This window comes from Argopecten irradians, chromosome 5 (genome assembly GCF_041381155.1).
Source record: "Argopecten irradians isolate NY chromosome 5, Ai_NY, whole genome shotgun sequence".
Taxonomy (NCBI): domain Eukaryota; kingdom Metazoa; phylum Mollusca; class Bivalvia; order Pectinida; family Pectinidae; genus Argopecten; species Argopecten irradians.
In genome coordinates this window covers 10,000,690-10,017,217 of record NC_091138.1, presented here as the reverse complement: position 1 = coordinate 10,017,217, position 16,528 = coordinate 10,000,690, and the positions used below count along the sequence as shown (strand labels likewise).

The 16,528-nt window shown below is 36.2% G+C and overlaps 1 protein-coding gene across 1 annotated transcript; it reads right to left on the bottom strand.

Annotated features, from left to right (window-relative positions):
• Positions 1-317: 317 nt before the first annotated feature.
• Positions 318-2,279, bottom strand: LOC138322815 (NUAK family SNF1-like kinase 2). Its single transcript, XM_069266938.1, has one exon. It carries the CDS (start codon positions 1,368-1,370, stop codon positions 429-431), a length of 942 nt encoding a protein of 313 aa, XP_069123039.1. The 5' UTR covers positions 1,371-2,279; the 3' UTR covers positions 318-428.
• Positions 2,280-16,528: the final 14,249 nt, after the last annotated feature.

The following is a 16,528-nucleotide window of genomic DNA, read 5'->3' as shown; positions in this document are numbered from 1 at the left end:
ATGACGTGGTTATTTTTGCTTTGAATCTGGCTAGACCGTATGTGTTCTAGATAAACAAATTAAAACAGAAATGTTAGAATGATATATATGCATATTGGCCTTTAAAAGGGTTCTAAATTTAAACAAGAACGGCAATACCATTTGTACTTATTTCGCATGGTTTTATTTCAAAACTTAGTCATCACATGTAACGATTTCACATGCGAGGTTACGGAAAATCAGGAACGAGCTTCTGCATTTTCTTAACTAATTTGGTGGCAGCCGTTCGCTACTGATTTTCCATGTTAAATAAAAGTACTAAATCTGAACAAGAAATACCAATTTTACTTATTTCGCATTTTATTTCAAAACTGAAATAAAAAATCAAAGTTTTTGCAAATGAACACGTTAACGAAACTTGATATGTGGTATATCATAGCAATTTTGAATTATACCTGTCTGAGAGTGTCATCACATGTAACCATTCCACACACGAGGTCACGTGATGGTTTGGTGATCACTTTGGTTTCCGATAGATCCGACATATTTTCTATCATTCCGGACATATGGCAACGTGTGACATGGGGCGCCATTTCAGTTTTAACATCATCTAGGAGTCTCGAAATCAGGCTCCTTTCTGCTGGTGTAAATTTCAAAAGATTTCGAATCTGTTTGAATACAATTTTTTCTGTTCTAGTAAATGATGTCGTGTTTAAACTGTAAAGAAATTTCGGTACCTCCCTGGAATTGCACATCACATCTTCAGCAGTACCTTGAAACAATACTTTACCAAATAAAAGATAATAGAGTAACATTCCAGTGCTCCATAAGTCCGCCATTAATGCATTGTATGGAACTTCCCTTAGAACTTCCGGTGCCAGATACGGAACGTTTCCAAGGTAATCCTCGCACAAGACCACTTCACCTTCTCTTGTCACCGCACAAACCGCGAGGCCAAAGTCCGCCAATTTGATGACATGGTCCGCAGTTATTAAAACGTTGCTGGGGGTCAAATCTCTGTGAGCGATTCCATACGAATGACAAAATGCTATTGCTTTTAAAATTTGAAGACAAAATCTCCCGAGAAATATTTCCTTCAATGGAAATCTTTCTCGTAAATAATTTTCCAAATTTCCCTTTTCAGCATATTCCAGAATAAGGTTCACGGAGTTGGAATTTATATAAACCTCCTCAAATTGAATGATGTGGTCGTGCTTCAGACTTCGTAGACAATCAATTTCTCCGATGATATAGTCATTTTTCATGACATTTCCTCTGTAAGATATTTGTTTTAGTACGAACACATGTCCTTCACTCAAGGTTTGTATTGTAAAAATGTCACCAAAACTTCCTTCATCTATCATTTCCAAAATCCTATACTTTTCATCCATTTTAAAACAATCTCAGTTGAATATTACGCATAGAGGTTCGTGTTGGTGAAGCTATACTGCCTACAAATAATGAACCTCCGTACCTCACACTTTTAATATTATCCATCCCTCCAGATTGTTATAACGAACGTTAAACATCTGACGATTGTTAAGTCGTCTGCAGCATAACTTGGTTCAATCTGTCATCAGTTCCGTAAATATGTGTAAATAAAAGAGAAATCTGGTTTCCATCAATCACCTACACTCTAGATTGGCGCTCTCCTGACGGTTTAATTTCCGAGTATTATTTTTGTTAGAGATAAAGTTTTATTTAATTTCCGCAGACACTTCGTAGTTGCACACAGTATTCACAAATCCGGTAGCACCAACTTAATGAATAATGATGTAACGATCAATAATATGTTGTATACAGACAAATATCTATTACACCTTCTTGTGAAAATTATTTTTTAACCATAAGTGTATTTTGCTTATGCCAGTCATACAAAACTCCAACAACATATTTCTCATTTCAGAGCATACAAGATTCCAGCTTCGTTAATCTGCTTCCTTCCAGTATCTAGTTACCTTTATATGTATTTCCCCAATCACATTATTAGAAGTTAGTTTAGAATTGCACTGTATATAGCGAAAGCACTTGGTGTATGTAGATCTACAGATTTCCTACCATGCCTTGTAACTGCCCTCGGCAGATCTGTAGCTTTAAGAAAAGTGCAGTAGTTCGCTCCTGATTGGCGGACTTTCCATGTTAAATGACAGAAGGCATATATCACGTTTCATCTGAACAAACCTCTTCTTATTTATCAGATAGAATTCCAGAATGCATGAGAAGCATTCTAATTAATGTACACGTGATGGAGAGCGAGAACAAACTAGCAGCTTAAACAATACATTATCCAGACTATATACAGAGATTCTGTTTACTGTAAACGTTCTCCAACCTACAGATATTCTTTATTTATAGACGTTCTCTCGTTTTATCTCAGTTTCACGATATATATGTGATATACTTGACAGGTTTTACGTAATGTTTTCCTAGTTTATTACCGAGATCGACCCTTAAGACTTTCCTTGTTTATTTCCGTAAGGCGCGTGGCATGAGTGAAATTGATTTCTGAAAATTGGGCAAAATTCCATGTTAGCTTTCTTGTAACCAGAACTGTCAATCTGTACGTGAAATATGAACATATATACCCTTATGGTTATCAAATTTAATGATCATGATAATACATGTATTTTGAAAAATTATTATATATCTTAAATGATATATCAAATTGAACACATTTTTAGCAGATATTCATTTCTTATTAAATTGACAAATATCTTCAAACTATAAAAATAAGAGCGCAATAAACGCTTACTAAAGCACAAATCAATTACAATGACAATTTCACACCGATTTCATATCCCATAACATAAACAAAGTTTTTATTATTATGGGGCCAATAGTACAATGATCCGAATGTTTTCACAACAGAATATGAACATATTAATGACACTTGATGATAACATAACACGGCAACAGAGGCAGAGTGTATAATGCAAGCTATCAAGTCTTTAACATACACTTACACTGTATATATATCTTGTATCTTCAAGTGGCACCTGGAGGAGGTGTTAAAGATAAGACGACAGCGATGGTTCCGTAAATTATGTAACACGGGGTCTGTCTTTGTGCCAAACAACGAAATATAGAGCAAGCTTGTTTGGCTATTAGAAAGATCAAACTTTTAATGTAAACACAAATCTACGGATCGACTACCATTCCTAGCTTATCCATCTCAATCCTGACATTCTGTTGAAGCATTGTTAGTTTGCTAATAAATAGATATTTCACACAAAGTAAGTTTATTTCAGAAATTATTTTCCTGTGAAATGAGAAAACACATCCGAAAATTGAACTCTGTTTTCATTTTTCAGTCTTTTTTAAAATATTAATGGATACTATTTTTCAGCGGAAGAAAATAAGAAATAACACAAATCAAATGGTATGCCAGCCGCAAAGTCTATCTTTAAAGATATGAACGAATCGGCTAACAATCCAACTGTTGAAATCTGACATGCTGTCATTTTGATTTTTGTAGTCTGTAGGTCTTTCCCATTCATAAAATCACTGGCATTGTTCCTCTAGTTCTACTCTTTGTTACCTTTTATAGTGTTATTTCACTGAAGCATCTTGCCAAAGACACCAAACAAACACACCTTACCCGCTCACAATATTCTGACAACGGGCGAACTAGTCGTCCTACTTGGTAATCCCCTGCAGGTAGGGTGTTAGAATTGTACCTGCTGCCCCTATATCGCATGACTAAATTTAGGATATTATTTTTTCTCTTGTTCCGAACTGACTTTTATCTTTCCTAATGCTTCCCTTCGAACCGCCTCACTTTTGGCCTTGAGTGGAGCGTTCGCCACTCTGAGGAAGGCTCTGGGTTTTGTCCCCTGGCCGAGACATACCAAAGTCTATAATAATGGTAATTTCTGCTCCTGCTTAGCATTAAACAAACAGGGAGTGGGACGACTGGTTCGCCCGTTGTCAGTATAATGTGACCGGGCGGGGTGTGTTGCTTGGTGTCTTCGGCGGCATGCTTCAGTGATATAGCACTATAAAAAGGGCAACAGTTCCACTATACAAGAAGACACAACATGAATATACCGCAGTCTCCCAAAACACGCACCTCGCACGACACAACACACTACACACCGCATGCATGGGAGGCCGTCCTTACATGACTTTAGCTGTTAATAGGACGTTAGAATAATCAAACAAACAAACAAAATGGTAACCCCTGTATGCTGGGCGCTAATGTTTTGGTCACAACCCTTTCCGATTATGCTTATGATGCACTTCCAACATGATATTTTGCCATTTTGACCTGGACCCCTGCCGGACACCGGATGTTGCGGCCGGTGGCCGGGGCTCTCGGACAGTATCGGGAAGGTGCCCAGAGAGTTTGAACTCGAAGTTAAAATCCTTTGTTTTCATTTTCCTTATCCCTAGATATCGGCCGATCATTGTGACCAAAGCAGCATCAGCAGGAGCAGACAATGGTATGTCTCAGCCAGGGGACAGAACTCAGACCCTACCTCGCATAGGGAGCGCTCAACCGAATGCCAAACGTGAGGCGGTGTCAAGTGAGACGTTAAGAAGAAGAAAGTCTGTTAGAAAGAAGAAGAAATATAAGATCCTAAATGTATTACCGTTTCACTATCATGCAATAAGGGCTCCAGTTACAATTGTAGATCTAACGCGCTATACCTGCATGGCTAATACTATAAGATAAGTTACAAAATCAACATTACCCAAGTACAAAATGGTCGCTGGACTCGAATGCAATACAAGTTAACCTTCAATCATACTAGTGTGTCTAACAAATGTGAAGCAATAATAACAGTATTTTCATAATATACGTGATATTTTTTTATCTTAATTGAACTCCTTTTATTTTGCATATTTGAAAGATTGACCCTAAATGACCTTAAAGAAAGAAACAAACAAACATCTGGACACAATTACTTCAAAACAGGTTTCGCATATACGTTTTTGTAAGACAAAAGGAAAGGAAACCTTTGATATAAACAATGAAATTGTTATCCGGTGATTAATGGTGCTTATAATTGATACCAACACAGTTGTATAATGAGATAACAAGCAGTTAACCAGAGAGTATATACAACGTGATGTAATGTATTTAGATGTGCTCTCCTCCTGCTTCAAAGGTCTCGGAAAAATTTGGAAAATTAAATTACTCTGCATTGACGTTAACAGCATCAGCTATAACTGATGTCAGATTCTTGTTTTTGTTCCACGTATGCGTTTTTTACTTCTTTCTAATAGACATCACTTGAAAGCTTTGCCAACAATTTTCCTTTAAAACCATTAAATGAAAAATCTTTAATTTCACATTAAGTATACTGACTAAATCAACATACATATTGTTACTGGTTAATTAATCTAAATTTCATTTATTTTTGTTCTGAAAAACTAATATTATTTTAACGAAAAGCCGAAAAATCTTCATTATAAACAAGATGGTCTTAAATACTAAGTGGTTTTCTATGGTACATTAGCAGGTTTGTTTGATTAATTTATGTCCTATTACCAACCAGGGTCATGTAAGGACGGCCTCCCATGCATGCGGTGTGTGTTGTGCGTATTTGGTGTATTCGTGTTGTATCTTCTGCCTCACCCTGTCACATTATACTGACAACGGGCGAACCAGTCGTCCCACTCTCTATATTCTGAGCTCAATATAACGTCAAAAGTTGAGGGACATTAGGAAGAAAAAAGCCAGCTGGGAAGAAAGAAAGGTAATATAAATTTAGTCGCCTTTTACGATCATGCAATAGGGGCCGCGGGTAGCAGGTGACATCTGTACCGGAATTAGAAGTATAAGAAATAGCAGTGAATTAGAGAAGTTTTTTCTTTCTTTCTTTTTTGTTTTGTTGGAGTGTTTTTGTTCTATTATCGGCCTTTTGCCGGATCAATACAAAGAAGACGGTGGCTACTTCATTGAACAAATATTAATAAGGTATGTCGAACAATGCCAAAAATTGTATTGGTATGCCCACTGAACTACATATTCCCTTTCTTCAAACTACCAGAGACTAATATGAGTTTTTGTTTATTGTTATTTTATCACTAGGTGTTACAAACTTTCTAATTATCTCGGTTTTCCTAATAAATATATCATCGTACTGATTTGATCATTCTTAATCATCGATAATTATTCAGTTTTAATGTGGTCATCCCGTCAAAACACGGAACGGTATGGTATGGAGGCTCTAGACAATGATTTGTATAGAGTGTACAGACCAGTAAGGTAAATACGTGCATAAGATAGATACAAAATGTAACAGTAAATTTTTTTGTCCTAGATATATTTTGTGTCTTTACGTATATACGAAACTGTCATCCGCTGGAGAGAATATTGGTGATACAAAACAATAACCATTTAACCATGTTTACGGTGCCTAGCGAAACTTATGCTGTATAACAGATAGGTTTTTTATCCTACCCAAGGCGTATGTCAACAACCAATACCTGCCCATTGAAATCGTTATTTTACGTTACGAATTCGGGTAAAATAAGCCTTATGATTTTAGTTCTATTGGTAAACGGTTGAAATAGCCGTTATCATGTTTCCGTGTCTGAGATTGTTATTGGCCAGAAGACGTCAGATCTGATGTGTTTACACCAGAGGCGTAGAGGAACTTAACGTCAAGAAGCGGTGTGGTCTCACTGTTGAACGTCATTACTCAAGGCCTCGACAGCGAGAGTGATGGTTTGTTTTGATGCAGCAATGGAAACGATTATAAGATAACCTTTTATTACTCCAGGCGCAGTACGCAGTGCCCCTTAGTACAATAGGTTAATTAGTGTGCAGCTTGTAACATACACTTGAACCCGGATTAGTACTAAAACCTGCTCTGATAAAACAGAACCTTGGTATAGTAGCTTAGATAAATACGTACTCTAACAATACGTTTTGCTGGCAATAAAGTCTGGAACATTTGTATGTGCTATCCTCGTCAGAGATAGGAAGGTGCAGTAGAGAGTGAGAAATCCTTTAAATCATGTGATGTAATTACGATAGAGTTAGTACGTGGTGCCCCTTATTACAAAGGTAGGCTAGTTATACGACAGCACCAATACTATAGCAGTATGTTAGTAATAAGATATCAAGCATGCGTATTAGCCCGTCAAAATGAGAAGGTGCAATTGTGAGTATTCTGAAAAACACTATAAATTATGTTCTGTGAACATCACCGTAAGACTCTTCTTGTGATGCCATTCTAACCAAATAGTCGTCTCATAGGTAAAGATTTGTAACAAACAAATGCAGCCTGGATATGTTTAATTGAAACAGACTGACATAAATTATAGCAAGAATACAGGAACATCATCACTGATGTTATGAACACGTAGTAAAAACTAGTATACGTATATAGGCATAAATCCTTCATGTATATTGGGGCTTTATGCAGTCTGGAACACCGCTGTTAAAGTAGGGAGCTTTTTCACGCCATATTTATCACTGAATTAAGTGTAGTGGAACGTTTAGGCCAGACCGTCGATTAGCCATAATTTCTTTCAATTATACATCAATTATTGTGTCACAAGTTAAGTGACTCATCATTTGTTTGTTTGTTTGTTTGATTAATTAACGTCCTAATAACAGCTATGGTCATGTAAGGATGGCGGAACCAGTCGTCCCACTCTCTATATTCTGAGCTCAATATAACGTCAAAAAGTTGAGGGACATTAGGAAGAAAAAAGCCAGCTGGGAAGAAAGAAAGGTAATATAAATTTAGTCGCCTTTTACGATCATGCAAAAGGGGCCGCGGGTAGCAGGTGACATCTGTACCGGAATTAGAAGTATAAGAAATAGCAGTGAATTAGAGAAAGTTTTTTCTTTCTTTCTTTTTTGTTTTGTTGGAGTGTTTTTGTTCTATTATCGGCTTTTGCCGGATCAATACAAAGAAGACGGTGGCTACTTCATTGAACAAATATTAATAAGGTATGTCGAACAATGCCAAAATTGTATTGGTATGCCCACTGAACTACATATTCCCTTTCTTCAAACTACCAGAGACTAATATGAGTTTGTGTTTTTTGTTATTTTTATCACTAGGTGTTACAAACTTTCTAATTATCTCGGTTTTCCTAATAAATATATCATCGTACTGATTTGATCATTCTTAATCATCGATAATTATTCAGTTTTAATGTGGTCATCCCGTCAAAACACGGAACGGTATGGTATGGAGGCTCTAGACAATGATTTGTATAGAGTGTACAGACCAGTAAGGTAAATACGTGCATAAGATAGATACAAAATGTAACAGTAAATTTTTGTCCTAGATATATTTTGTGTCTTTACGTATATACGAAACTGTCATCCGCTGGAGAGAATATTGGTGATACAAAAACAATAACCATTTAACCATGTTTACGGTGCCTAGCGAAACTTATGCTGTATAACAGATAGGTTTTTTATCCTACCCAAGGCGTATGTCAACAACCAATACCTGCCCATTGAAATCGTTATTTTACGTTACGAATTCGGGTAAAATAAGCCTTATGATTTTAGTTCTATTGGTAAACGGTTGAAATAGCCGTTATCATGTTTCCGTGTCTGAGATTGTTATTGGCCAGAAGACGTCAGATCTGATGTGTTTACACCAGAGGCGTAGAGGAACTTAACGTCAAGAAGCGGTGTGGTCTCACTGTTGAACGTCATTACTCAAGGCCTCGACAGCGAGAGTGATGGTTTGTTTTGATGCAGCAATGGAAACGATTATAAGATAACCTTTTATTACTCCAGGCGCAGTACGCAGTGCCCCTTAGTACAATAGGTTAATTAGTGTGCAGCTTGTAACATACACTTGAACCCGGATTAGTACTAAAACCTGCTCTGATAAAACAGAACCTTGGTATAGTAGCTTAGATAAATACGTACTCTAACAATACGTTTTGCTGGCAATAAAGTCTGGAACATTTGTATGTGCTATCCTCGTCAGAGATAGGAAGGTGCAGTAGAGAGTGAGAAATCCTTTAAATCATGTGATGTAATTACGATAGAGTTAGTACGTGGTGCCCCTTATTACAAAGGTAGGCTAGTTATACGACAGCACCAATACTATAGCAGTATGTTAGTAATAAGATATCAAGCATGCGTATTAGCCCGTCAAAATGAGAAGGTGCAATTGTGAGTATTCTGAAAAACACTATAAATTATGTTCTGTGAACATCACCGTAAGACTCTTCTTGTGATGCCATTCTAACCAAATAGTCGTCTCATAGGTAAAGATTTGTAACAAACAAATGCAGCCTGGATATGTTTAATTGAAACAGACTGACATAAATTATAGTAAGAATATAGGAACATTATCACTGATGTTATGAACACGTAGTAAAAACTAGTATACGTATATAGGCATAAATCCTTCATATATATTGGAGCTTTATGCAGTCTGGAACACCGCTGTTAAAGTAGGGAGCTTTTTCACGCCATATTTATCACTGAATTAAGTGTAGTGGAACGTTTAGGCCAGACCGTCGATTAGCCATAATTTCTTTCAATTATACATCAATTATTGTGTCACAAGTTAAGTGACTCATCATTTGTTTGTTTGTTTGTTTGATTAATTAACGTCCTAATAACAGCTATGGTCATGTAAGGATGGCCTCCCATGTATGACTCATCGGGACATCATCAAAACCTCCATACTCTATACTATCCATGAGCATGATGAGTGGTATATGTGTTGTAATACGGACGGATAACTGCGTAAATCTGCATGATACAGTCTTTGTTTTGTTTTCGTTTTGATGTAACGTGTTCGACCAAAACCTTCTGTAAGTATAACTGATGTCAACCTCGATTCCACGTCGAGTAAGACATAAATATAAAAGCAAAAGACATTCACATTCATATTTTATTCCATAGAGATGTATCGTTTATTATTTTTCTACCACAATATGTGGTGTTAATATGAAGGTTTGAACTCAAAAAGACGTTAAATGGGTATTATTTTACCCTAAAGATATTTCCAATCAGAGGAATTTGTTATTGATAGATTCTTTATCTAACAATGACTTTTCAATCCTAATTAGTGTCGTTTTGCTGATGGAAAATATTACTGCTAAGTAACACTTTATTTGCAATTTTCGGACTTTATTTGCAATTTTCGGTAAATACACGTTACCGCATCCTCTCCGTATTTCTATCGGCTAAAAACGAATATGATTGTAGTAGAAACAGGTCACACTACTCGTGGTTGTTGAATATAGAATTTATTCACATTCGTAAGTTATTTTTCAAAAGTTACAAAATACACTCGCTTAAGCTCGTAAAAACACCTCACTCGTGTGGAATTAATTCAATATTTAAAAAACCACTCGTTGTGTAACCTCTTCATTTCATATCCTTTTGAAGCAGTCAGTATTGTTATGCACTACATGTAGAATATGTCTGTATCCCATCGCGTTCATGCCACTTTTAACGCAATCAAAACACTATTCGATCTTTATATTTACATAAATCAGTTTATTGTTTACATGACTGTGATCAAGTTAAAACGATGTTAGTTGCTAAGCTGGGTAACTGCGGTAGTCAGGATTACTGTCGATATAGTTCCGATGAATGAATGTTATAGCTGCAGTTTGATTTGAAATGTAACCCATTACACCTTTCAATTATTTTTTAAAATATGGGGTTTTTTTCAATTTGATCATACATCAAAAATGTCCATTTCGAATAAAAATTGAGATAAATGAGGCAAAACAACTTCCAGTATGTATCGTTGTCAGGGTAGTGATGCGGTCCGAAGTGAAGCGAGCCGCCGTATTTGATTTCAACCGAAGAAAGTAACTGTGATATAACCTGTTGATGGTATGGCCGTTGAACTGCTGAATGTTTGTCATATATATATCGATCTATGAACGCGATACAGACTAAATTCTTCATTGTTACGACTTTTATTTTATTATACGGATGATAGAGAAGTGTTTGCATGGTGTGTGACTGACGTAACTATGGATTTCCTCGAACATTCCTGAGGAAAGACCGCGGTTGTAACACCGACCAGCGATTCTTTTGTTATTTATTACCGTTACTATGCTTGAATTTATATTCTGTTTTGATGTCAAATACATAGTTAATTGATTCTAATAACAACTCTTTATTGTTATTTTGAAATCCGACAACGAGGAAACTTTGTTTACACATCATACAGTAGGCCTACTGTCAACCGAGTACTGACGGGCATGGTATTGTCTGTGCCGCCTAAGGATCAGTCTTGAGACAAATAAATGACCGAAATCGTTTTTTATTAGTTTATTATTGATTCAAAGCAAATCTGTGATTTGTGAAAAGATCAAATGTAAATTAAGCAATTAAAGTTTATCTAGATTATCATATTACGCGAAATCTTACCGAAGCATGAACTAGAAGTAGTCTGATTCTACTCTGGGTTTGTATTCATAAGTTGTTGCGTTTACGCTAATTTAAACGCAACTCTCCCCCGTTGACTATATAGGGGCATATGTAAAATAAATGACAGTTTTTCCGTTCTCTGATTGGTCTGTACCGCTCGAACAGGTTCCGTTCTCTGTTTGGTCTATACCGCTCGAACAGGTCTTAACAAAATGCAATGTCAACCTGCGACTGATGGACACCTGTTCAGAGGTTAATATTGCAAATCCGATAACCTGGCTATAAATAGTAACAGGGAATTCCCCCGATGTCTTCCTTATCTTTGACCAATCAAAATTGAGCATTGTCGATCCTCAGGCAGTTACCATACCAAACCATATGGCAGACGACACTGCATTGGAAATAGATAACAAATGTTTCGGTTCTGTTTCCGAGGATGATCTGGAGACTATACTTGTAAACACACTTAGCAAGAATACGAAAGGTACCACAGAGACTTCTGTTAAAATTTTGCGTGACTATTTACAAGAAAAGGGACATACCGGTGAGTTTGAATCCTTAGAGCCCGTGGATTTAGCAGGGAAGCTGCGAAAGTTTTACGTGGAGGTAAGGAAAGAAGACGGATCGAAATATCAACGTACAACATAGTTTGATATTCGCCATGGTATAAACAGGCACTTATCGAGTTAAAGTAAACCAGTTAATATCATAAAAGATTCAGCATTTGATGAGGCAAATAAGATGTTCAAAGCTGCTACAAAAGAACTCAAACGTGAAGGAAAGGGAGGCAGTTCGCATTACCTACCAATCGAGGAGACTGATCTTCAGAAAATGTATGCCTATTTTACTCTGAAGGACAGTGTCAAGCTGCTGCAGAAAGTATTTGTAGACATGATGTTGTTTTCTGGAAGGAGAGGTCGTGAAAATATTCACAATTTAAGAACTGATGATTTTGCTGCAACAACTGACGCAAATAGTAATATGTACGTGTACAAGATTAAAGATGAAGCGACAAAAAACCACCAAGACGACCCGAACAACCATTAGCGAAAGAGCCGACTTGTCACACAGACATACAAATCATAGGCTACGGGCTACAGCTGCTCATGTCCTTGACAAAACACAATTTGCTGGAAGACAGATAATGAGTGTGACAGGATATAAATCTGAAAATTCTTTAAAGACATACACTGGTTATACTGATCAGGGCATTAAAAACATGTCGGACACTATCATAGAAAGTCTGAGGCCCTCTGTCTCTTCAAATTCATCTGTTGAACCACCAATGAAAAATTCAAGAACACAGGAAGACGGAAACAAAGAGAACAATGTTGACGAATGGTCTGCTAACATAAACAACGCAGACTTTATGCTATTAACAGATTCTCAAATGGATGAGCTGTTAAATGTGTTTGATTCTAGGGAAGATGATGTAAAATTAAATGACTGTACAGGTGTTTAACAAACTGTGAAAAACAATGTTGTTACAACTCCATTGCTACAAAACCAGGTAGCCATACCAAACAAAACCACAGCCACAAATAATGGTGCTACAACTTCAAGGTGTTTGACTGAATCGTCCATGAATTCCTGGATGAACATCACTAATTTGCCATTTCAACTGTCATCAATTAATAATTGTGACAATGTCACAATCAATTTTAGTCTGAAACTGTAAACTGTCTCTTTTGAAGATGTTTAGTGTATACATTTCATATGTACACTATTGCAATTTCATAACTATTCTTTGTTTAGTTGTTCAACTTTGGAACAAAAACAGAATTCAGTTATCTTTGCGTTATGTTAGTTTCGGAATTTCATCAGTATCATATAAAACCTTCGAAAGGTGATACTCCCCTCGGCCTCCGACCTCGGGAAATATCATCTTTTTTCAGGTTACCAATTCCTCATGTTAACCTCCAAAAGTCGATAATTGTATAATGTTGACCTGGTAGAATACAATAATGACCGAGAGCGTTTCATATTAAATTCTACAAGGGCGGTATGGACCGAATCAGAGGCTCTTTAATGTTATGCAGGTTTTTTTGACAAATGTCAAAAGTATTATCTCATGTTATACAGGTTTGTCATGCTGTGATATGTATTGGTAGATCATGTTGTAATACAGGTTTGCCATGCTGTGATATGTATTGGTAGATCATGTTGTAACACAGGTTTGCCATGCTGTGATATGTATTGGTAGATCATGTTGTAATACAGGTTTGCCATGCTGTGATATGTATTGGTAGATCATGTTGTAATACAGGTTTGCCATGCTGTGATATGTATTGGTAGATCATGTTGTAATACAGGTTTGCCATGCTGTGATATGTATTGGTAGATCATGTTGTAATACAGGTTTGTCATGCTGTGATATGTATTGGTAGATCATGTTGTAATACAGGTTTTGCCATGCTGTGATATATATTGGTAGATCATGTTGTAATACAGGTTTGCCATGCTGTGATATGTATTGGTAGATCATGTTGTAATACAGGTTTGTCATGCTGTGATATGTATTGGTAGATCATGTTGTAATACAGGTTTGCCATGCTGTGATATGTATTGGTAGATCATGTTGTAATACAGGTTTGTCATGCTGTGATATGTATTGGTAGATCATGTTGTAATACAGGTTTGTCATGCTGTGATATGTATTGGTAGATCATGTTGTAATACAGGTTTGTCATGCTGTGATATGTATTGGTAGATCATGTTGTAATACAGGTTTGCCATGCTGTGATATGTATTGGAAGATCATGTTGTAATACAGGTTTGTCATGCTATGATATATATTGGTAGATCATGTTGTAATACAGGTTTGTCATGCTGTGATATGTATTGGTAGATCATGTTGTAATACAGGTTTGCCATGCTGTGATATATATTGGTAGATCATGTTGTAATACAGGTTTGCCATGCTGTGATATATATTGGTAGATCCTGTTGTAATACAGGTTTGCCATGCTGTGATATATATTGGTAGATCCTGTTGTAATACAGGTTTGCCATGCTGTGATATATATTGGTAGATCATGTTGTAATACAGGTTTGCCATGCTGTGATATATATTGGTAGATCATGTTGTAATACAGGTTTGTCATGCTGTGATATGTATTGGTAGATCATGTTGTAATACAGGTTTGCCATGCTGTGATATATATTGGTAGATCATGTTGTAATACAGGTTTGTCATGCTGTGATATGTATTGGTAGATCATGTTGTAATACAGGTTTGCCATGCTGTGATATATATTGGTAGATCATGTTGTAATACAGGTTTGTCATGCTGTGATATGTATTTGGTAGATCATGTTGTAATACAGGTTTGCCATGCTGTGATATATATTGGTAGATCATGTTGTAATACAGGTTTGTCATGCTGTGATATGTATTGGTAGTTCATGTTGTAATACAGGTTTGCCATGCTGTGATATATATTGGTAGATCATGTTGTAATACAGGTTTGTCATGCTGTGATATGTATTGGTAGATCATGTTGTAATACAGGTTTGCCATGCTGTGATATGTATTGGTAGATCATGTTGTAATACAGGTTTGTCATGCATGTATATATTGGTAGATCATGTTGTAATACAGGTTTGCCATGCTGTGATATGTATTGGTAGATCATGTTGTAATACAGGTTTGTCATGTTAAGTGGTAGATCATGTTGTATACGGTGTCATGTTATATTGGTAGATCATGTTGTAATACAGGCTTGTCATGTAGATCATGTTGTAATACAGGTCATGTTATATTTGTAGATCTGATCATGTTTGTGTAATAGATCATGTTGTAATACAGGTTGTCATGTTATATTTGGTAGATCTGTTGTATACAGGCTTGTCATGTTATATTTGTAGATCATGTTGTAATACAGGTTTGTCATGCTGAGATATGTATTGGTAGATCATGTTGTAATACAGGTTTGTCATGCTGTGATATGTATTGGTAGATCATGTTGTAATACAGGTTTGTCATGCTGTGATATTATGGTAGATCATGTTGTAATACAGGTTTGTCATGCTGTGATATGTATTGGTAGATCATGTTGTAATATACAGGTTTGTCATTTGTCATGCTGTGATATATATTGGTAGATCATGTTGTAATACAGGCTTGTCATGTTGGTATGTATTTGGTAGATCATGTTGTAATACAGGTTTGTCATGCTGTGATATGTATTGGTAGATCATGTTGTAATACAGGTTTGTCATGCTGTGATATGTATTGGTAGATCATGTTGTAATACAGGTTTGTCATGCTGGTAATATTTTGGTAATTATGTATTGGTAGATCATGTTGTAATACAGGTTTGTCATGCTGGTATATATGTATTGGTAGATCATGTTGTAATACAGGTTTGTCATGCTGTGATATATATTGGTAGATCATGTTGTAATACAGGTTTGTCATGCTATGATATATATTGGTAGATCATGTTGTAATACAGGTTTGTCATGCTATGATATATATTGGTAGATCATGTTGTAATACAGGCTTGTCATGTTATATTTGTAGATCATGTTGTAATACAGGTTTGTCATGCTGTGATATGTATTGGTAGATCATGTTGTAATACAGGTTTGTCATGCTGTGATATATATTGGTAGATCATGTTGTAATACAGGTTTGTCATGCTGTGATATGTATTGGTAGATCATGTTGTAATACAGGTTTGTCATGCTGTGATATGTATTGGTAGATCATGTTGTAATACAGGTTTGTCATGCTGTGATATATATTGGTAGATCATGTTGTAATACAGGGAGTTTTGTCATGCTGTGATATGTATTGGTAGATCATGTTGTAATACAGGTTTGTCATGCTGTGATTATATATATGGTAGATCATGTTGTAATATACAGGTTTGTCATGCTGTGATATATATTGGTAGATCATGTTGTAATACAGGTTTGCCATGCTGTGATTATGTATTGGTAGATCATGTTGTAATACAGGTTTGTCATGCTGTGATATGTATTGGTAGATCATGTTGTAATACAGGTTTGTCATGCTGTGATATATATTGGTAGATCATGTTGTAATACAGGTTTGCCATGCTGTGATATGTATTGGTAGATCATGTTGTAATACAGGTTTGCCATGCTGTGATATGTATTGGTAGATCATGTTGTAATACAGGTTTGTCGTGCTAAGGTATATATTGGTAGATCATGTTGTAATACAGGTTTGCCATGCTGTGATATATAT